This window comes from Leopardus geoffroyi, chromosome A2, assembly GCF_018350155.1.
Source record: "Leopardus geoffroyi isolate Oge1 chromosome A2, O.geoffroyi_Oge1_pat1.0, whole genome shotgun sequence".
Lineage (NCBI taxonomy): Eukaryota > Metazoa > Chordata > Mammalia > Carnivora > Felidae > Leopardus > Leopardus geoffroyi.
The window spans coordinates 135,690,119-135,713,570 of NC_059331.1; the positions used below are offsets into that span (position 1 = coordinate 135,690,119).

The following is a 23,452-nucleotide window of genomic DNA, read 5'->3' on the forward strand; positions in this document are numbered from 1 at the left end:
GCTAGAAGCAAGTCATATGTCCACCCACATTCAGGGGAAGGGAGTTACATGAACATCAGGAGGTAGGGGTCGTTGTGGGTCGCTTTAGAGTTTGTCTATCACAGTGTCATTCTGAGAAAAAGGGCAAGTTTTTTTTTTTTTTTAATTTTAAAAGCTGTGCGATCTGGAAATCTGTTCAAAATTAGCATATGTGCAAGTTAGATTATTAAAGTTTACATTTTTCATACTCTTGTCCTTTGGTAAATGAGGAAAAAAAGTGAAGTTGCAATTCTACTTAATGGAATCTGACAGGAGGGAAGAGAGTGGTTAGCAGGGTTGAAAGAACAATAAAATGAAAGAAGAGAATATACCCTATTCTCACACAGAAAAATCCAAGCAATGGATTAAACTATTCCAGTGCGTTCCCTAACCCACTGAGTAAGGTCTGAGGTCTGAGAAAACAGTTTGATAGAAGCCTTCTGAAAGACTAGCATGTACCTTAATGCACTTTATGTAGACCTGGGACATTGTATTTTCTGTAATTAAATCAGAAATGTTGCTATGCAGGGTGCCTGGGTGGCTCATTCTGTTAAGTGTCTCACTCTTGATCTCAGCTCAAGTCTTGATCTCAGGGTTGTGAATTCAAGTGAGCTGGGTGAGAAGCCTACTTAAAAAGAAAAATCTGTTTCAGAAATGTTGCTTTGCATGAAATGGCCAATTTTCTAGTTTATTTTGATGTCCCTGTCTCAGGGCTTGGAAGGTATTGTGGCCTTGATGATTTGTTCTTTGTATTTAAAACATTTGTAAACTATCATGCTTGGGTTCTAGGTAAGGCTTTAATGTAGTTTATGTACTAAGCCACAGGGGACTTGAAGGAAACTAAGGAACAAGATTGCAGGTTTCCATGTGTCCTATGGCTGAATTGATTGTTCCCACGGCACCTACAAAGGCGAAGATCAGAGATTTAGGGTCACATGGTAGACTTGGGGGATTCAATAATTTCTTTGCCTTCAAAATGGCTGCCTTCAAACTCACCCTCCAGTTTATTACCACTTCCAGCAACTAAACTTCAGTTGAAAGGACCTTCATTACTTGGTTCTTCATTTATTTTGTAGGGCATCCACATGTCGCATAGGACAAAATCACAGTGCAGGTGATTTACTTCCTGGGCTGTGGTCTGTACCCCAGTGGTCGGCACATAGAAGGGGGTGCACAGTAAGTGCTGGTGAACTGCTGCCAGCACTTTTACACAAATACGTTCCACTGAGTTTCCTCTGCTTTCTACAACTGGACCGGTGTAAGGCGTCACATCACAAAAGGAAGAGTAACATAAGACATAACTAACAACAGCAGCAATACATATTATCTGCTGAGGTTTGCTGTGTTAGGCACTTTATCTAGACTAACACATTTAATCCTCACAACAACCCTGTAACAAGCTAGATATTATTCTTATTGTATGGACAATGAAACAGCCTCAAAAGTAAAGATTTGTGCTTGCATTGAGATAAATGTTCCTTTATTTACTAAGAAAAGTGAGCAAACCAGAGTCTCCTATTCCATAAGTATCCTTTTTGTTAGGCTGTATTGTACATCTACTCATTGCATACATTTGTTAGTGAGAAGTCCTCCCTAAATAATTTTGGAGACCAAATGGCAGCGCACACCCTTACGTTTGAGAAATACAGTTTGGACCCATTCTAATTTGTCTTCTCTGAGAATAGCCATTTGCTATCCATCAGTCAGTATTCCGTGTATTTGTATGGCAGGCACTATAGAAAGTAGTTTCACACATTTAGCAGGAATTCCCCACTGGTGCCTCAGCAGACATGTGCAAGTCTGTGGCTCCTGTGCTGCCTTTCCCTGTCCTTCCAGGGGCATGCACCTGCCAGCCCCTGAGCTGCAGTACTCCATGCAGAATGCCCTACAGCTCTACCTCTCACTGTCTCTTCACCCCTGCAGCCACAGGCAACATATGGATAACTCCTGATTTATCTTACAAGTCTCAGACAGGAATATTTTTCTTGGCAGAAATTTTTCTTGATCTCTTAACCCCTTTTCTAATCTGATGTTTGTGTATCCATTTCTCATTTCTTTGATATTTGTGTATCCATTTCCTTGCCTCCTTCACCCGTTGGATTGTGAGCCCATTGGCGGCAGGGGCAGTGCTCCCCAGCATCTGGCCCCAGGGAGGCATCCAGTGAGTCTGTGCTGAAGTTAGGAGGGAATGCACATTTCATCAGAGCCTCAGAGCAGCCCTGGGAGGGTGTGGGACCTTCCGAGGGCCACCACATCACAGTGGAATTCACATTTACAGACCAGGTCTCCTAACCCTGGTGTCTTTCCCAAGGATAATGGTTTTACCTAAAATCTCTTCAATTTTTTTTCATCCAGCCTAAGTAAACTTCGTTTCTTTAGCTTTTCTTCCTAGGGACTTTATTTCTAACATTTTCAGTGGTTGGTGATTGTTATTTTATAACTTTTCCAAGTTTTTCTATTTCACTTGCCATATTTTAGAAAGGCAGTAAAAGGGACACAGGACAAAACAGACCCAGAATTTTGGGTGTTACAGACTTTATCACACTGCTTATTCAGTTCTTTCTAGTCAGTACCTCCAAGTCTTTGATGCTGCCTTAGCCTTTTCACTCCCGCCTGGGCTTCTCTGTGTGAGATGAAGTATGTCTGAGGAGACAAACATAGGATTGTGTGGTCACTCTGTTTTGCAGAAGGTCTTTTCCAGGAGCGTGGTTTGGGGATTGCTCATGCTCTGAAGAATCTCAGGAAAGGCTATTAATGTCCCGAGAGACATTTCTGTCTCTCCATTCCACAGGATTCCCGAGTAAGCGCTGCTCACAGGAGTGATCCTTTGCTTCCCATAGTTGACCTATTATCTCTTCTCTTCTGTGATCCAGAGAGGTCATTTAATTTTCTTTAAAAAAAGGTTTTTTTTAAGATTTTTTAACATTTATTTATTTTTGAGAGACAGAACGTGTGCGTAGGGGAGGGGCAGAGAGAGAGGGAGACACAGAATCTGAAGCAGGCTCCAGGCTCCGACCTGTCAGCACAGGTATGGGGCTCAAACTCATGAGCCATGAGATCATGACCTTAGCTGAAGTTGAACGCTTAATCGACTGAGCTCCCAGGCACCCCAATTTTTTTTTAATTAAGTAATATCTTTGCTCAATGTGGGGCTCAAACTCACAACCTGGAGATCAAGAGTCTCATGCTCTACCCACTGAGCCAGCCAGGCGCCCCTAGATCATTTAATTTTCAATCCATGTACCCATCCTTCCTACCTTGTTTCTTCTCAGGGCCATGCTTCATTCCTTCCCATTTGCTCATTAATTAAATAAGAAGACCGTACTGAGTTGAAGTTCAGCATCATCAGAACGCTCCACGATTCAGTCCCTGAGGTGCTGCCCCTGAGTAACTCATGTGGTGTTTCTGAGCAGTGACCTGTTGGGAGTGTTCTGCTGGATCAGATGAAAAGCCTTCTGATTTATTAATTGTTGTCTCTGGGTTGAAATAAGACATTACTGAAATTATATGAATCTATTCTTCACAAAGCTAGAAGTCTGTTTGTTTTTGAATTTGTTTTGCTTAGCCCCAGCTGGTATGGAGGAGACAGTGATGTGTCTGTAAATTTCAGGAGAATCCCATTTACGTTTCAAAGAATAAACTCCACAGTTTTCTGCTCCAGTTTTTAGGTACTTTATCAGGCCCTCATACGTCTTAAAAAATAATTGCTAGTGGCCATCATTGCTGATGAAACTAGGCAAGGTATTCCTTGTTTTAAGGTGGTCTGGTCTGCAGTGTGCAGCCCTTCTAGATTAACGAGGGAATCTTCAACTAGACTCTCTTCTCTGTGTGCCTACCTGCCTTCCCCCCCTGGTGCTGCAAACACCAGTAATAAGATTACAGGGAACTTATCTTTAAAGGTCAGAGGTAAAAATAAATACAGTATTAAAAGCGTCCATATTTTAGTATCATTTATTTAGAGTTCTTCTCCTTTTACAATGAAAGGCTTTCCATTTGCTCTTTTGTTCTTTCATGCTTGTCAGCAATATCTGCCTGCCCCTGTGATGCCGCGAGTCAGAGCTTGGGAGGCAGGACTGCTGGTGTTCAGGGCTTTCCTCGTATCCAGCTGTGAAGTAACATGAATAAGAATATTGACCGCATGGAGCTGAAATGAGAATTAAACTCTCTAATATGTGAAAGTGCTTTGTTATTAACTTTAAAAAGTGTTGGTATTTGTGCCCAGAATTGCCAAGTGCCAGGTCTTAGTGATTTGAGCGAGGATGTTCAATAAGACTATGAGGTTAATAGATTCTTAAATGAGCACCTCCTGCTCTCTTAAGTGTTTTCTCCTTCTCTCACTTCTCTATGTGTGTCTCTTCCTTTTAATGACTTCATTATCTTTCCCTACTCTAGTAGCTTTCTACAACTGGATATAACAGAGAAGTACCTTTTAATTATTAATCACTGCTGCTATATAATCTTAAGTAAAACCAAATGGGGACAGTGTTTAGTTTAATCTCTTTAGAAAACTCACGTATTGTTTTTTTTTACACTGATCAGTTAGCTGTTGAGTCTTTTGCCCACAGTGGATTCAGTGTTTTCAGTAGAAAATCTTTACAACAGGGCTACTAAAGCACTTTTAATTCAGGAACATCTTTTCTCTTTCTTGAAGAAATGGATTTCATAGAATTTTATACTCACTTTATCCATGGAAACCTACTGAAAAGTATATCATGGAGATATGAGAGTTCATCGCTATAAAATAAAGCAAATACTATGTTTTGGTGACTTTTTAACAAATAATGGGGAGGGGCTGCCTGGGTGGTTCAGTTGGTTGAGTGTCCGACTCTTGATTTTGGCTCAGGTCATGATCTCAGGGTCATGGGATTGAGCCTTGCGTCAGGCTCTATGCTGAGTTTAGAGCCTGCTCAAGATTCGCTTTCTTTCCGTTTGCCCCTCTCTCATGTGTGCACATTCTCTGAATGAATGAATGAATGAATGAATGAGTAAATGGATGGGAATGTGGGGTCATTTATAGTGTAAGGATGGAAATTTTGAGAATTTTAGACACTTCAGAATTCGACCTGGTTTAATTTTTTTCTTTTAAAAAATCTTCCTTTTTCCACTAATGTGCTTAGGAAGGGACAAATCACTATGTCTTTGGGTTTTTTAATGGCCAAGCAAACCCACCCTTAACTCAGCTGTACCCCTACAGCCCCAGACTGATTGCTTCTTCTGTGCCTTTCTCTATTTCTCCAAAAGAATCCTCTTAGTCAAATTGTGACTATCAACTGAGCACATTATGTTAGTTCAGACTCTTGAGATTACAACTGACAGCCCACAAGTCAAACAAAAAAATTCATTTAAGAGGAAGCACCGGGAAGGATGGTTGGTAGTCAAGAAGGATGGAATTGGTGCATCCTTCTACATCTGTTTCTCTGTAAAGGGTTGACAGTTCAAGCTCCTAACTTCCTCAGCCTGTGCAACCATTTGGAAAGGCTGTGATATTTTCTCAGCACCTCCAAGCAAGCCCCTTCCTCTGCTGACATTGCCCTTCTATCCCTCCTCCTTCCTGCTCTGGTCTAGTTAACTCCCGATTATTCTCCTGCACAACCTTTCCAACCCCCAGCGCAAAGTGCATCCCTTTTCTGTGTTTTCATAACATCTTGTGCTCAGCATTTGACTGTGTACTTGGTAATTGCTTGGTTACTTGTTCGTTTCTTACCTAGACTGTGGCCTTCTAGAGGGTCAGAAATGTATCTCATTCATGCTTCCATTCCTTGTCCGTAGTTTCATTCATAAACAGAGAGAAGTATTTGTTGAATGAGTGAACATGGGATTGTGTTCATGTTGGTGACTTTGCCTTGTGGGCAAATGTGGGCCTTGTTGGCAAATGCCAAAGCCTTTTCCCCTAATGATATCAAAGTCCTATTTCTAATATCCTTCGTTCTAAAATCAGGCCAATGCGATCCCCTTCAACAATAGGTTCAGTAAAGAATGTGAATATGCATGCAAAAAGCTCTTTAGGTCAGTTGTTGTTTTGGTAATAATCAAAGTTTCATGCAATATCTCAATAGAAATGATAATGAAATGTGGAAGTGAACCTTATTAAGTCGGCAGCCAGATCAACAGTATAGTTCATATGAACAGAGTGGCAGAAATTGGTCAGGAAGGTACCCGACTACACATTTTTAGTGACTTATTTTTTATCTTTCTTTTTATTGATCCAATTATTTTGATGAGCAGTCTAACAGCCTTTTTAAGTTAGGTGAAAAAAGTTTTGCTAATTCATGCTAACTTTGTCAATTTGTCCTTCCTTCTTAGGAGTAACAATAGTCTTAAAATCTTTAATAACTGCCAATATACTGTTGACCCTTGAACAACACGGGGTTGAACCTCCCAGGTCTACTTACATGTGGATTTTTTCTGATAAATATGTATAGCACTGTAAATGTAATTTTTTTCCTTATGGTTTTCTTAACATTTCCTTTTCTCTAGCTTATTTTATTATAAGAACACAGTATATAATACATATGACCTACAAAATGTGTGTTAATTGTGCATGTTATTGCTAAGGCTTTGGTCAGTAGTAGACTATTGGTAGAGTTTTGGGGGTAGTCAAAAGTTATATTCAGATTTTTAATTGTGTAGGGGGTTTGTGCCCCTAAGACCCCATATCAGTCAAGGATCAACTGTATTTATTTTCCATTTGTTCTAGGTTGAAATATTCCTTGTTGGTTCATCAAGAACTCTAATGTGTGGGTCTCATGAAACATATAAGGATCTTTTCTTTCTGACTGACAGTCTAGTAACCAACTTTTTTTTTTATATGTTTATTTATTTTGAGGGAGAGAGCATACACGAGCTGGGGAGGGGCAGAGAGAGAGAGAGAGAGAGAGGGAAAGAGAAAGAGAATCCCAAGCAGGCTGTACACTAGCCGCATAGAGCCCGATCTCAAAAACTGTGAGATCATGACCTGAGCCAAAATCAAGAGTTAGACGCTTAACTGACTGAGCCCCTCAGGCGCCCCCTGGTAACCAGCTTTGATTTGACTCCTCAGTGGTTATGAATCCATGAAAACCATTCCCAAGGATAGTTTTGGGAGGCAGAAACTAAAAAGCTGCGCTTTTCTCTTGTATGTAGCTTTTTTCTTTCAGGAACTATACCTTGACACCTAGCATTCTGGCCTTTGTAATGCTGAACCATTTTAATGGGACTTTGTTATGATTCCAAGAATTTTTGTCATCAGAAACAAATGATTTCACCACAAAAGAAAAATGGAAGTCTGTTTTATTGACATACTTATGCATTCCTTATTTTTTTCCCTCTTTTTTTTTTTTTTTTTTTTTTTTAGTGAGCATGTTTTTGAACACATTAACACCGAAGTTCTACGTGGCCCTGACAGGCACTTCCTCACTAATATCAGGGCTCATTTTGGTAAGTAGTAGAATCCTTCCTATTTAAAAGCATGCTGATTACTTGTATGTTAGTATATGTACAGGCAAAAATTCTGGAAGAATACATACCTGCAATTTACAGTGATTATCTTGTATATGTGTTTATGTTGTGTAGTTGGACTTATAGAGGCCTTTTACTACCCACATACACATTTCTAAAATATTTAAAAGAAAATTTTAATAGTCCTGTATTGCTTTTGTTGAAGGGGAAAAACAAAATATAAATATAATGGAAATTAAAGGAAGACAATTCTGTGTCAAATTCTAGTATCTGAGATACTATAAAATACACGTGACTCAGTTCAACGAACAATGTTTTTCATCATTCTTTTCAAAATGGATTATTGGTTGGGGCGCCTGGGTGGCTCAGTCGGTTGAGCGGCCGACTTCGGCTCGGGTCATGATCTCGCGGTCTGTGAGTTCGAGCCCCGCGTCGGGCTCTGTGCTGACAGCTCGGAGCCTGGAGCCTGTTTCGGATTCTGTGTCTCCCTCTCTCTCTGCCCCTCCCCCGTTCATGCTCTGTCTTTCTCTGTCTCAAAAATAAATAAACGTTAAAAAAAATTTTTTTTCAAAATGGATTATTGGCCATACTCAAAATCAGTAGAAATAGAGCCCAGTTTTTTAAAAAATGGATTGAAGTAGATGTGGCAGTTATAAGCTTTTTTCCCTTTATCAAAAGTTACATTTCCCTATTTCTTCCTTTCAAAAATTCCAGTAGGCAAAAGCAATGATAATCATTTCTTTGGTTCCATTAGTTTATGCTCTAAATAGTTATAAATGTGATGTTATAACACCTGAAGTAGTTTTTTTTTTTTAATTTCAGTGGACTTAAATAGGGGCATCTAACTCACTGTAGTCATGCTAATATAATTAAATGATCTTTAAGGAAAAAGAGGTTTTAGAATTTTTTTTTGTCTACATATAATGCTGTGATTACTAATTTTTATGGAGACAAGAACAAGAAAGATACTACAGTGCGGATGTTAAGATCACTAAAAAAACGAAAGTTTTAGGAGAGAAGGGCACAAAAATGTGGAACAAATGCATAGGCGAACCTAGAACAGTAGAAGGTTTCAGAAGCTTGAGCTTACAGGGAGCCAGAGTAAAAAGGTAGAGCAATATATGCAGGGCAGAAACCTACCAAGAGCTTAAAGAGATGGTGGTGGTATGGGGGGCATTTTTTTGTGATCAGAGCATATTCAGGTTACTCTTGCTCTGCTGTATCACATGGGTTGTCTGGACTCGAGGGATGAGATGCTTCAAGTTGATATTACTGGACCAGGAATGTGAAGGACACCAGCAGTTGCTGCTCCAACATGGTTCTATAAGTGGAAGTCCACACAGAAAGCCCAGTGCTGACTGCAGAGAGCCAGCAAGCCAAGGTGAAGGGAGGCATATTAAAACTTCTCTTCGAACTGGTTTGAAATAAGGTGTGAATAGTAATTTGTACCCTATTACCTCTTAAATGCAGGTCTGCACACCTATGTGTGTCTCTGAGGTCTTCTCTGTTCCTTGGGGACATGAGAAAAACAGACGCTCTAGAGAATTGTTCTTAAAGCTGTAAGGTGATTTACTTAACTCATGTTAGTTTGTGGCAAAGCCAGGTCTAGAAACTGTGTCCTCAGATTCCCACCTTGATGTTCTTAATGGACTGAAGAAACTTCAAACTTGGAAAATGCTTTCAAATGCTTGATAAATGATTAATAAGTATGTGCTGAAAACATGGCAACCTTTTATCATGTATATTTTTGGGGGGAGAGGAGAAGGTATTATAAGTCTTCATCTAACAATTATTTACATTTAAAATAATATTTTAATATTTTCTTTCTAAAATAGCTTTGAAGTATTTTTTGTTTAAACAGAAAAACGTGAACTTTTAGATACAGTTTGAAGAGCAGTTTCATGCTGAAACCAATAATTCACTCTGATGCACAAAGTAGGTTTTTGTTTGTGTATTCCTCTCCCAGGGATGTTTGCTTAAGAATGTTACCCACTTAGGTGGTGCTTCCTGTGTGCCAGGCACTGATCTAAGCACATACGTGCTAATTCATTTGCTCTCCGCAACTGTACGAGGAGGAAGAGATTGCTCCTGTTGTTTCCATTTTACTAATGTGTAGGCCTAAGAGGTAGAACAGGCAAGTCAGCAACCTGCCTTAGGTCACATCGCTGGCAAATAGTGAAGAGCAGGATTTCAGCCCAGGCAGTCTGTCACTCATTTCACCACCTTCTGGTTAGGTTCTCAGCTGTTTTTCTAGCTCGCTGAACAAACAGCAGGTCTGGATTGGGCTACAAACTGATTGCCAGAGTGTGGGTTATCCCCTTTCACTCTGGTAAGCAGGGCCTAAGCAGTCAAACTTTTTAACTCCGGGAGGTGAAGTCCCGTCAGCTTACTTTTACAAGTAAAGGGATTTCTGTAGACTGTGACCACCTTTGCAGGTCCAGGCTGGCGAGGCTTTCTCCCGGTGTGTGGAGCGCAGCTGCTGAAACCTGACAATCACTGCTGCACCATCTCAGGGTGTATTTGTCTTGCAGCATTCTCAGGAGGCACAGGATATGTCCGACTGATGTGAAACTTTGAGCACTGGAAACCTCTGATGTTTGAAGGTTTTGAAAGGCCTTTCTCAAAAATGTTTGTCTGTCCTGAGGGCAAAGTCACTACAAAGTGGAAATAGCTCTTGATAGCTTTAGGCTCCTGCTTTAGAGATTATTGGCATCAGTGTTATCCTGCCTTTGGGGACTCAGCTTTGCTAGTCCTTGAAATGTACCCAGGGTTGAGGTTCCTATTCAACCACTATTTTCTGCCAAGTGTGTTCATGGAGAGGCAGCATTGAGGTAAAGGATCAGGTGCTTAGTGGTTTGTTTCCTGGCAAGGAGAAACAATTACCTAATGACTTTCCCCTGAACAATGGAAGGAGAGCCAGGCAGTGAACGCTGAAAGTACAGGTATGCCCCTGGGGACATGGTTGTTTGGGGACCTCAGGATTCCTACGCGGGAGACTGAAACTGTCATGCAGTGTGATGTCTTAGGAGGAGAGGGGTAAATACAAACAAAAATACCCTGAAAAAGTCATCTAACTGAACAGATATACACAAAAATAAAATGTGTTTGGCAAATGCTGCTGTCTTTTACACTAATGTGTTTAAAAAATAAATGAGGACTAATCAGTGTGTATTTTTCTTGGTATCACTGCTAGTTCTTAATTTCGCAGGTTGAAAGCCCGCAATGAGTTTGTCATGCCACCTACCTCTCACTCTTCCCTTCTGGTCTCATGCCCACATACCCATCCGGCCAGCTCTCTCCCTTGCTGAACTCCAAGCGGCCTCTCTGCCGTCTTGGCACAAGCCTTCCCATCTCAGTCCAGTTCCAGCCACAGGAACTGCACCTGTCGTCACAGTCCAAGCCCACCAGTTTAGTCTTTTAGTGTTCTCGCAAGGACATGCCCAGTCTGCTTGAAGTAGCCTCTCTGGGCAATGTTTATTTCAATGGAGAAAATTTCTGGGTTTTATTTTTGTTTTTCAGAGTGGTAAGATGGTTATGTGGAGAAAATGCTTCCTTTAATTTTCTTAAAATGTTGCTAGAATGGAGAAAATGCTCTATGTTGTATTGACATTTATACGCAGATCCCTGTGTCCCCATTAACATGAATATAGACATGCTCTTATACCTACATTCTACACATATGTATTAAATAGCTATAAAAAGAGGCCATCCAGGGCATAATTTTAAAAAGTGAGAATCAAGAACTAACAGGGGAGGAAATTAGAATAGTAAATAAAAGACTTAGCTCATAGATTACATGTAAAAAAACTATGTTTTTGGGAAAGTATAGAAGAGATGATAATTAGGTAGGAATAAATTGTATCAAAGATCCATTTATTGAGTTATCCCTCTATGCCCGGTATTAAGCACTTTGCATGTTTTACTTCATTTAATTCTCATTGAAATTCTAAGTGGTAGATATAACAGTGGCTTTATGCTGTTGAGTATAAGCAGACACAAATGTTAAATAATTTGACCAAGGTTTTGTAGCAGACAAATGATAAAATTTGAATCCTGATCTCTCTGACACTGTTCTCCATCCTCAAAAGTGAGGGAGTGGGACTAGGAGATAGTTATGGCTTTCAACTTTTCCTTGTCTAAAGAACTTGACCTGCACTTGAGATAGCATTTTAATTGACAGGCATATGAATCACCCAAATGATGGTGATTCCGAAGCTAAGAGTAAAAAAAAGACTTGGGGAAACTTGATTGGAAGGGCTCTTGGGATGTGGGAAACTATATATAAATGTCAGGCTGTGTTAACTATGAAGAAAGTTGTCCCTTGGCTGTAGTATAAAGAATGAGAGATGCTGTGGGGCCATATCATAGCCAAGTCTGCAGATAATGGGAGAAAACTGAGGCTCATTCAGCTTTATCAGATTACAGATTCTTGGGGTCACCATAAAAATTAATGCTTTTCCACAGGAGACCAAGTAAAGCGCCAGGCTAAAGAGTAGACATATGCCTGTCAGGGTCTGACTGTGGACAGGACTATTTGAGTGGATAGGATTAATGATTAGACATGGCAGAAGTGAAGAAGGAGAACAAGCTGATGGCAGATAAAGGGACAAACTGTCCTTTTGGCTTTATCAGTTTATGTTTGAGCACATATTGAGAGGCTTGAAAATCATGCAGTTGCAGGCCTCAGGGAAGGAACTCACAGAAGCCATCCAATCTAGGTTTTTGATTTTGTTTTTGTTTTGTTTTTTGCCGCTATTGCTCCATTTAAATGTCAAATGTCCACACTTAAACATCAAGTTAAACATCAGGCATCAGGGGCACCTGGGTGGCTCAGTCGGTTAAGTGTCCAGCTCAGGTCATGATCTCACAGTTTTGAGTTCGAGTCCCACATGGGGCTCTGCACTGACTGCTTGGGATTCTTTCTCTCCCTCTCTCTCTCTCTCTGTCTCCTCCCGCTTGCTTGCGTGTGCACGTGCGCGCACACACACACACACACACACACACACACTCTCTCTCTCTCTCTCAAAATAAATAAACCTAAAAAACAAAACATCAAACATCAACACATAAGCATTGCATATGCCCAGTGTTTCACAAAGTCACTCATGAATTATCACCTTTGACTTCTGTCTACTGCTCATCACTGTTTTTTCTTTCAGGATTTTATTTAAAATCAAGTTAGTTAACATACAGTTAACTTTATTTGCTTTCAGGAGTAGCATTTAGTGATTCATCACTTACTTACAACACCCAGTGCTCATCACAAGTACTCTCCCTAATCCCCATCATACATTTAGTCCATCCCCCCCACCTTCCCTCCAGCAACCCTCAATTTGTTCTCTATAGTTAAGAGTTTTTTATGGTTTGCCTCCCTCTCTGTTTTTATCTTATTTTATTTTTCCTTCCTTTCCCCTGTGTTCAGCTGTTTTGTTTCTTAAATTCCACATATGAGTGAAATCATATGGTATTTGTCTTTCTCTGATTGGCTTATTTTACTTAGCATAATAGAGTCTAGTTCCATCCATGTCCTTGCAGGTAGAAGCCATCCAGTTTAAACCAGTAAAGACTTATAGACTAGGCATCCAGAAAGCTTATGACTTGCTCAGGTCACTTTGCTACATAAGGGTGGAGTGAGGACTAGAATTTAAATTTGCACTGCTTTGCCATAATACTAGTCTGCCTCTCATAAAGGTGTTGATTAAGAATGTGGATAACAGTAGTATCTAACAGTTGATGTTTTCATTTTAACAGAGCCACAGAAATGGGTCAGGTAGATAAGAAAGGAAGGAAAGAAGGAAAAGAAAAGAATAAGGAAAAAGAAGAGAAAAGAAAGGGAGAAGGAGGGAGACTACAATCTTCTCTGGAGGAGATATTATTTTCTTTATCCACTTGGCTGTGGGTTGGGTCATATTTGGCCAGTCTGGAACAGGGACCAACCTTTACTACAGTTTATAATGATACTTTATGTGTCATCATTTATTGCTTTCGTCCTCTCTATAATGGAAGCTTCACAAAGACTGGGACCCTATCTGTGGTTTTGTTTGTCTGTTTGTTTTGTTTTTATATCTCTATTTTGGTAAATATAATGCCTGGGTAGATTGTTATAAAATATGTGTTAAAAGCACAGAGTTCCAGTGCGAGGATGAATTAACTGATTGTGTCAGAATTATCTGGGGAACTTGTTTAAAGTGATGGATCTGACCACCACTCTAGACCAATTGAATCAGAATCTCAAGAAGGGCCTTGAGAATAGCTGCCATCACAGTATGACCTGGCAGGGCCTGAGGCACACGGTTCAGGATGGCTTCTACCAAGGTCAGTAGTCTTCATGACTTTAGCTCAGGAGAGTGACCCTCCCCTCTAATGCTACAGTGGAAAAATCTCATTCTGGGAACAAACAGGCATGGAGGTGGGGATGGATCATTGACTGTTGACCTTGAAAAGAACCTCACTTCTCTGTCTTCTCTCTTTTCTTAAAGCCTTGGTGATCAGTGGCCAGGAAGTGGGGGGTCGAAGGGCATGAATACCAGTTCTTCACACAGCCCCTCTCAGCTGTTTCGGGGAATAGTAACTGAGGAGGGATTGGCTGAGACCAAGGAAGTGGGAAGCTAAGACCCATTCCATAGCACATCAGTATTCCTAAACAACATAACAGGAGCCAAAAGGGGAAAAAAAGTCTGTCATGTGGAAATGAGGGGTACTCTGAAAGGGTTAGTGGGTACAGAGAAAAGGATATATTTGAGAAATGAAAAGATTATGTATATTATGTAATCCATGCCCACTGCCTTGATTTATCTTGTTTAAGCCCTGAAGATCCCCCTTTGCCAAAAAACTGTTCACCATCAGATATGTTTCTGAACACTTACAGCAGGTGTCAATTTTGCAGTCTTTCCATTTGGGAGTAGGCTGCGGGAAAGTTTCAGATTTCCTCTTTAATCTCCATCATCTCTGTATCTATTCTCCTGTGATATCATTACCTACTTTAATCCTTAAGAAGCACTTAGCCAATTTCAGCCTGAGACATCATTATATTTCCTGTGGGGTTAATGGAATTGGTGTGGAATTACTAAGGTGCTGCTCTATGGGAATCTTGAAGCATTTTTAAGTGTGGTGTAGGGTATAGGGAAGTCCCTGATTCACAAGGAGAAGTATTTTATATAGAGAGCATGCAGTTCAAGAAGACAGCTTATTGGCTCCGAAGAACCTAGGCATCTTCAGGAAACACTCAGCTTTTTAGGTTTGCAAGATAGACAGAAGGGTCTTGTTTGATTGTCCCTGTGCCAGATTTTTGTTGCTTCCCTGTGGGAGAAAACGCAACAAGTTTGTACCATAGGTCAGCGCCAAACTGGAATCTCCAGCCCTAGTCCCAGTGCTTTTTGGTCATCCTCTCTGCTTCTGCCAAACAGTAAGGAGGAGGCCACAAGACATTGGTAACTGGGTCCTTCACAAATGGGTCTTTATTTTAAATATGATCTGGGTCCCAAGTATAGCTTTTGGCACTTCTGTCCTGCAGAGTTTGGATCCAAGCCCCTGAGACCACTCTCACATTCACAGTGGCATCCCGCCTTCCTTATTCTCAGAAGACAAACCTTACCTGCATCTGCAGTGAGATCAGTGTCACCCACTTTATCCCTTTGTTACCTTCTGACAGGTGAAACAGCTCACATCACACCCTACTTTTCAAAATAGAATGTTCCCCTCTATGCATGCATCTTTTCTTTTCTTCCTGTCTCAGAGCAAGAAATGATAGGTTGCCTTTTGAAGGCAGGGTGTATGTGCTTTCTGGGCTCCTGGCATCATGCCTTTTGGTCATTTGTACTCTTTTGCATCTTTTAGTGTCTCTCTTTTCACTAGATTCTTTACTCTTCCACAAATATGGATAAGTCTATCTTTTTTATAACAAACAAAAAGAACACAAAAACTTTCATTGGTCTTGCTGTTGATTTAGACTATCTCTCATTAAATCACCAGGCGAGCCCTTGTCATCCATCCATTTAAGTGTCCACCTGTCCATTCATCCATCCAGTGAACATTTATCTGTGTATCCATCCAACATTAACTGAGTGCTTACTGTGACCTTATTATACACATTAGATAACTGAGCCCCAGAGAATCAAGAGAACCAAACAAAGTCACTTAACTTGCCATCATGAAGTGTATTTACGTTTTGAACTTTCAGCTAGATGGGAGGGCTACTTTTGATTTAAATGCCCAATTCAGTTGATGCTTTTTAGTTCTCATCTTACTTGATCTGTAAAATCTTTGGGGTGAAGCATGAGTTGGGAAAAAGCACTAGAGAGATTATATTTTTGAGACTATGAAATGGTAAATTTATATTTTAATTTTATAGTTATCAGATTAAAACCAGTTTTATTCCACTGGGACAAGCCCACTAAGCTTAAGCTTAAGCCCACTAATTTTACAATCTAAATTTGTTTATAAGGGCTCTGCTGTTTACATTGTAGGTTATGCACCAGAGAGAAGTATTCAAAGTGACACCAGATATGTGTGTGTTAAATAACACCATCTGCCCATTTGGATCTGTGCAGCTATTTAAAAATACTGTGGGGTGCTGGCCCAAAGCCTGTCATGTTTTGGGATAAGGGGCAGATTATTATGCTAGCCCCAGATTAGAAGACTTGGTTTGAAGTTCATGGCTGCAAGTCCTTTCCTACTTCTTTTTACTAGTTGTTCCTTGAATACATATTAGAGTCTCTGCCCTAGGGTACTAGGCACTCTAATATGGTATAAAGAAAGATCGTGATAGGTAAGAAGCCATCTACTCCTGTGATACAACAGACCTGAGCAGACCCTCTTTTTCTCTCCAAACAGCTGCATGAATAACCCAGTCTTTACTGAGATCTGTTATTCCTGCATTAGAAATACTGGGTGGAAGGTCTGTCTCCTATTATAATGGAAATACCTCACCAATATGAATCACTTATACCTTAGGATGAATGTCCTGTTTGATAGACTACTTCTGTATTGATTCTAATAGCTAAGAAAGCAAAGGGACAGTAGAGTCAGAGGCATTGGGAAATTAAGATTTGGAAAGGGAAATGATTAGGCTACATCTGTGTTTCGATGCGCACTAGAGTTAGAAAAAGGTGTCTTGTTACAGGGCCCTGGTGAGATTAGGGGTACAGAGCTGGGGCTTCAGTCTAAACAGCTACTTAATTTGCTGTGTGACTTTGGTCATTCCTCATTCTTCATCTGTAAATAGAGACTGTACGTGATCCTTTAGGGTCCCTTTTAGTGCTGACATTCTGTGATTCTCCTGGAGAAACTGAGAAATCTAGAGTTCCAAGGTATTTTTTTTTTTTTTTTTGTCTTGTTTTTGTGATGGGTATGGGCTATGTCAGGAGCAACCTGTGAGAAGCATTGTGATCTGTGGCATGGACTGGTAGTATCAGGGGCCACATCTGCATTATGTAACCCTGGAGCACAGCCTGTGCCTGGTGTGGAGCACTTCCTGCTATGTGACTGAATCAATGAACCAAGGCCTGGCAAGTGCCCAGGCAGCATAATATAGAAAGCAGAGCAAAGGCTTAGGGGAACGAAAGCTCTCCCCCACAGTAACTGAGAGCCATTGCCAGTTCTGTGCCCAGTGTTCTGGGTCCTTTGGAGCTTGTCTTCTAATAAAGGCAAAGCCACGAATCTCTTGAGGGCTTTGTCTGGGGGTCAGGACTGAATGGTGAACAGTACCCTTTTTCACAATGATTTCTAGGGCTTTCAGCCAACAACTTAGCAACAGACAAGAAGATGCTGTACTAGCCTGAATCACAGATAAGTGAAAGAGGAGTGCACCAGCATGTCAGGTATGCTGTGCGTGGGAGGCATGTACATCATCAATATAATAAATGGTAGCTTTGCTATTGCTTTTGAAACCACACATGCAACGGGCGCTGAGCTAGTTTCTTTTACATGGGGTTTGAAACTAGGTGTTTTACCTGGGTGTAAAAATTGAGGAACCTTGAGAATGAATAATGAATATGATTTCCACTTTATAATAGAAGAAACTGATGTTCAAATAGATAAAATAACTTGCCTAAGGTTACAAACTCCCTGGACTCATGGTTTGTAAATTTACTATTCTTGAACTTTCTTCCTTCGTTAAGCAAGATCTCTTATTGCTAGCATTCCAAGTGTTATAGACTAGTCCTGTCCCTTCTTAGTTTTCATATCATAGTCTCCCCTGTCTGCCAGGTGAAATTACTTGAATGTCTGCACATGTGAAAATTCACATAGTCAGATGGGTAACTTTTTGGAATTAAATTAAACTCATGTTCTAGAATTGGAAACATTTGGTTTGACTGATAGCTCCTTCTGATAATTTGTAGGTATTTTTTCTGCCTTAAAAGTGTGTGTGTGTGTGTGTGTGTGTGTGTGTGTGTGTGTGTGTGTGTGTGTTTAGTAGAGCAAATGAAAGACAACACTGATTTTTAAATAATAGCCCAAAGCCCATTCCAGAGTCGATAACAAAATCTTGTTCTTATGAAATAAGTAAGGATAAAGGTGATTAATTCTATGTTAGTTCCACATTCTGCATTATAAGATTATGGTATAGTTAACCCTGTGAGACTCTGGATATAGCTGATTCTTAAATTTCTTCTGTGTGATGATTTGTGGCTGCTTAAGGCACAAATCCCAAATCAGACAGGGAGGAGAGGAAAAGATGTGGGAGAGAGCAGCTTTGAATCATGGTGGGAGTGTTCACTGGAGGGACCAAGGGGCAGGGAAGCAGGCTTGGGGGGTGTCACTTGCTTTCCCAGTGCTTATAAGTCCTGATTGCAGCCTAGTCATATGAGTGTTATTGCTTCTTTCCTTTTATTAATGAAAATTATTTCTTTTCTCCTTTGCAATTCGTGGTACGTAATAATTGGTAAGCTGGTGAGCTAGGAAACATTAATAGTGTTCAACAGATGCTTGTGCTTGTAAAGCACTTCTTAGCAAGTGGGACATTGCAGAGTATCTCAGTAATTGAGCACCACCCATACAAGAAGTGGGATGCCTTTCATTCCTTCTGTAAAACCAGCATTTCTCTAAGGAAATACTTATTTTTAAAATACAAATAAAGTTTTGCTATCAAAATTTTTATGCAGGTATGGCTTTATCAGAATGTAAGGTGCCAAGAATTGGAATATTTCATAAACCGTATTTCTAAAACTTGCTTATTTGTATACATTTCTGGAGTTTTCTTTAGCTATGATGATTTTGTTATTAGAATTTCTGTAAATTTGGAGGAAAATAATATTGAGCAGCTCTTAACAGTCTTCTTTTATCCATGATTGTAGTTATAGATTTTCCTTGAAAACCATTATTAAGTGGAGAAAACTACATTGAGAATTTAAAATGTAATTGGTGTTTTAATTTTATTAAACTTCAATGTTTAGAATAAATTAAGCAAAATTCTTGGAATAAAAAATTAAGTATTTAAGGTGGATGTAATTTGTAAATACAGCAAATATGTGTTCAGAAATCATGGACAGTAACAAGGACCATAATCACGTTTATTATTTTTCTATTCTAGATATTTGAATGGTGGTATTTTCGCAAGTATGGAACATCATTCATTGAACAAGTGTCAGTAAGCCACTTGCGCCCCCTCCTGGGAGGGGTTGACAACAACTCCTCCAACAATTCTAACTCCAGTAATGGGGACTCAGATTCCAACAGGCAAAGTGTCTCAGGTATGGAAAGTCCTTCGGTTTGAACATTATTTGCTTATTTTTACTAAATTATTATGACTATAAGACAGTATAATGCTGTTATTTAAATATGAGACTCTAGAGAAAAATGCAGTTTATTTTCCCAAGGAGTTGACAGCATCTACCAGAGAAGTAGAATATAAGCATCACAGGTAAAGGAAATATTTATTTTGTTTAGCTTTCTTTACCTTTTCTCCAATTTGATTTAGCTAAGGATCATTCATTTAGGTCAGTGTTCCCAGCCTGGGTCTCCAGCCTCCTTGTCCCTAGTTTCTCAACCCTTACTGAATGTGTCCATTCTGTTCCATGCTAATTGCAGCTTATGCCTACCTAGATGTGATCACATCACTCCTTTGCTTAAAAGGCTTCCTCAGTTCCCATTATACTGAAGAGAAAGCCCAGATTCCAGATTCCTTAGCATAGCATAAATAGCATAAGCTGCTTTCAACCTATCTTGCCAGCACTGGCTTCAGTCACAATCCTGTCCGTCTCATTTTCTTTCTTTTTTTTTTTTTAATTAATTAATTTATTTTGAAAGAAACAGAGAGAGATCATGAACAGGGGAAGGATAGAGAGAGATGGAGAGAGAGAATCCCAAGCAGACTCCACCCTCAGCACGGAGCCCGACATGGGGTTTAACATGGGGCTTGATCTCACAACCATGAGATCGTGACCCAAGCCGTTATCAAGAGTCCGACCCTTAACCAGTTGAGCCACCTAGGTTCCCCTCCTTTTCATTTATTGAACATGCCATGTTTTCTCATGACTCTTTCCCTAAAAGTCTATCTCCCTCTCTCACGTGTTTGCCTGACTTTTGTAACCCAGTTCCAGTGTTACCTCCTGGGAAGCCTTCTCTGACGGGTTGTACAATATCTCTCCACCTTCACTGACTTTACTATTTTTATCTTTAGCAAAATTTATCAAATTGCACTGTAATGTTTTAGCTTACTGCTTTATTGCAGATTTTTTAGCACTTTGCACAGTGTCTGCTCCATCACTGAAACTCAGTGAATGAACAAATGAGTACAATCAAGGCCTGTAATTTCTCCATTCATAAAAGAAGAAGGAAGAATAGGATTTCCTAGCTTGGTCTGTTTATTAGCTTAGTAAACATTTCCTAAGTCCCTAATATGAACCTGGCCTTGTAGAGGTTCTGATGAGTATTAGTGATTTTTAAAAAAGCCGAAGTTCTTGCCTTCATGGAACTCTTGTCTACTGAAGGAGACACAGTGGTAAGTGCTCTGATTACATGAGGGGAGCATACAATGCTGTGGAGAAAAAAAGAGGGGTTCCTGACCAAAACTTGGAGAAGAAGTTTGCTTTTTGAAGGGGAGCACACCGGTTCTGATACTTGAGGGATGAAGAGGAAGAAATTAAAGAACTAGATTAGATCTTTTTTTTTTTTTATTCTCTTAGAGTAACTCAGTCCACATTTCATAACTCAGTCCACCTGTCTAGCCAGGTGATAATCATCAAGGAACATTGCACATATATTTTATTCTGATGTTGATCCAGTGCCCTTTCAATAGACCCTTTGCCAGCCAGCTGTGAGTGGCAGTGGGCACCACCAGGTACACGTTGATTTCATCCTAAAGGGTACATGTGTGAGAGATGGCACCACTCAGGTAGCAAAATTGTCTGGGACTTTGTCAACGTACCTACTTTGTGAAAGAAACAGAAGGAGAGCTGAGCCAAGTGAAACGGTAACCACCACTGTAACAAGTGTGGTGCATTATTGTAATGGAGGGTCTTGGTCACTTAGTCATCATCACATCAACAGTTGTGGATAACTGCCGTCACTTTGCATCTGCCGTGAGAACCCAACAGATTAAATGTGCTCTGGTCTGATTAGAGTTATTATAGTCTTGGAATGGTACAAAACGTAGCAAATTAACAGATTGGAAGTGGAAAGCAGCCTCGTTTGAAGCCATTCTTCATTGTGAATACATTTTTATTTTCGTTAAAATTCTCTCCCCAATTTAAGTTTCTTGGCATCATTTCTTAGAGTTTACACTCTTCTTACTGTCACTATTATTTTGCTGTCTCTCTGTGGATGCCTTGAAGTAAGCCTTATGTATTATATAAGTCTTGATGGTATTCTTAGTGCTTTCATAGCAGTTTTTAGAGGAAGCACCTAAGCCCTTTATAAAAACATATTGAAAAATAATAATCATGATGGGCGCTTGAATGGCTCAGTCGGTTAAGTATCTGACTTCAGCTCAGGTCATGATCTCACAGGTCGTGAGTTCGAGCCCCATGTCAGGCTCTCTGCTGACAGCTCAGCCTGGAGCTTGCTTTGAGTTCTATGTCTCCATGTCTCTCTGTCCCTCCCCACTCACACTCTGCCTCTCTCTCTGTCTCAAAAATAAATAAACATTAAAAAACATTTTTTTTAAATCATGGAAATTCTCAGTTTTATTTGTACTGTGTTTTTATGTGGCTAAGATTGAGTTTTTGACTATTTTTAATTCAATTCCAGTAGTATTTGCTGAATATCTACCATGCATGCAATATTTCTATTCATTTCCTGTATAATAGATACAGCATTTATGATCTGATCTCATAACAATGTTTAAATAGTTACATTTAGAAAAGTGGAAATTACCTTGCCTAAGTATATTTGGGTTCTGTCTGCCTACTTCTCCTTGACATTTTAGCTAAAATTTGGCTAACTCAGCTCAACAAACATGCATGCTGGTATGGAAGTATCAGATATAGTGGGACTGATACTATTTTCCAATTCTCTTTTCCTCTGGTGATTTTTATTTTTGGATAAGAAAAATATTATTAAAGTATATTGTCTGTGTTTATCTCTACTCTTAGTCACTTTCTATTTCATAGTCTTGTTTCAACTAAGTAAAGGAAAAAGAAAGTCCAAAACAGAGGGTAATCAATAATACATTTTCTTAAAATAAGAAATTTGTTTAGAAATCCTATCCCTTAATAATAACAAAATGGCTGTTGCCTTAATAATGAATAGGTGAATCTTTTGATTTTATTGGATCATGACAAGACAACTCTTTGCTGAATCTTACAAGAAATACAACATGGCTGACAAAGTCCCATGGATATTGGCAAAGGCAGTTTAATTGCTTGAGAAAAATCATTGTAAAAGCTAAAAATAAACTGAAAATACCAGTGATAAACATTGGTCTATATTAAGACTCATAGTGTATATTATACACTATGTATATACATACATACATACATACATACATACATACATACATACATAGTGTATGTAATATACAATAGTGTATATTAAGACTCATAGCTCTTTTCTTAAAGAATCGTTTGTTTTGGTTAAAAGCTGAAAGACCTGGCCTACTTAAGAATGGTTTGGAGTGGGAGAGGTGGAGTGGGGGAGGGTGAGAGGGTTATGATTGTTACAGGGCAGGCTATTTATATCTTATTTAACTTTGTATCTGTACAAAGTGGCCTGAGTGCAGACTCTTTTAAAATTTGTAGTTATCTTTATCTGTGGGTCAGAGAAAAAATGTAGTTAATTATATAACTTCTTAATGTAGCCAAATTTTAGGTTGTTTGGCTTAGGTTAACATTTATGAATATTTCACTTATTTCTCTTTATTTGGGAGCTAAGCTGCCATTTTTCTTGATAAACCCTGATGATGTATTTCCCACATCACTATGTTTCTCACTGCCGTTTCTTAATTCAACTCAGCTTATGATCTGATGATAGTTAAGGACTTAAAGTGTGGCTAACTTCTCCCTGTCTTAAGGGGTGTAGGTTCTCAGGGACTGGTAACATTTTGAATTTAGGTACGTGGGAACATCTGTTTGATAATTTGCCCTGTTCTTGAGTACGGTGCCATAAAGACAAAGGTTTGCAGCATTCACCTTCAAGATATTTAGAAAAATTCAAGGTGCTTCATCACATGAGAAGTATCCTTGCCAAAGTCAAGTTTAAATTCTCTGAGGGGCTTTAGTATCCTCTTGCACAGAGCTGTATCTTTAGACAAACTCTGGTTATGGTTGCTTGCCTTCCTATCTAAAATCATTTCATTTTAATCTCATTTAATCTTAATATATATCTTATATATGTACATAATATGTATGTGTCATATATGTATCTTTTATGTAAAACTTTTTATAAGATTTTACTTGGAATTCTAAATTAAAATTCATTACATTGCTAGAGGCAGTTCAAGCAATGATTAAATCCAGGTAATAAATTAAAGAAGAACAATGGAGATGAAGAAACTCAGGTAGAGTGCAAAGATATCCTGAGACCTTCATACATCTTCAAATTTTCATAACACCAGAGCAAA

The 23,452-nt window shown here is 39.4% G+C and overlaps 1 protein-coding gene and 1 long non-coding RNA gene across 7 annotated transcripts in view; one reads left to right on the forward strand and one right to left on the reverse strand.

Annotated features, from left to right (window-relative positions):
- The window catches only part of ST7 (suppression of tumorigenicity 7), a 251,253-nt gene that overhangs the window by 122,896 nt on the left and 104,905 nt on the right, over window positions 1-23,452 (forward strand). For all 6 annotated transcript variants that reach the window (XM_045495396.1, XM_045495398.1, XM_045495395.1 and 3 more), the window contains exons 2-3: window positions 7,352-7,434; window positions 18,986-19,145. In XM_045495396.1, coding sequence (XP_045351352.1) covers window positions 7,352-7,434; window positions 18,986-19,145 — 243 coding nt within the window. The remainder of the gene's footprint in view (window positions 1-7,351; window positions 7,435-18,985; window positions 19,146-23,452) is intronic.
- On the reverse strand, window positions 3,954-10,077 carry LOC123606748. Its single transcript, XR_006716480.1, has 2 exons — window positions 9,846-10,077; window positions 3,954-4,123 (listed from the first exon to the last, which is right to left on the reverse strand). It is a non-coding gene; the product is annotated as an uncharacterized LOC123606748 (long non-coding RNA).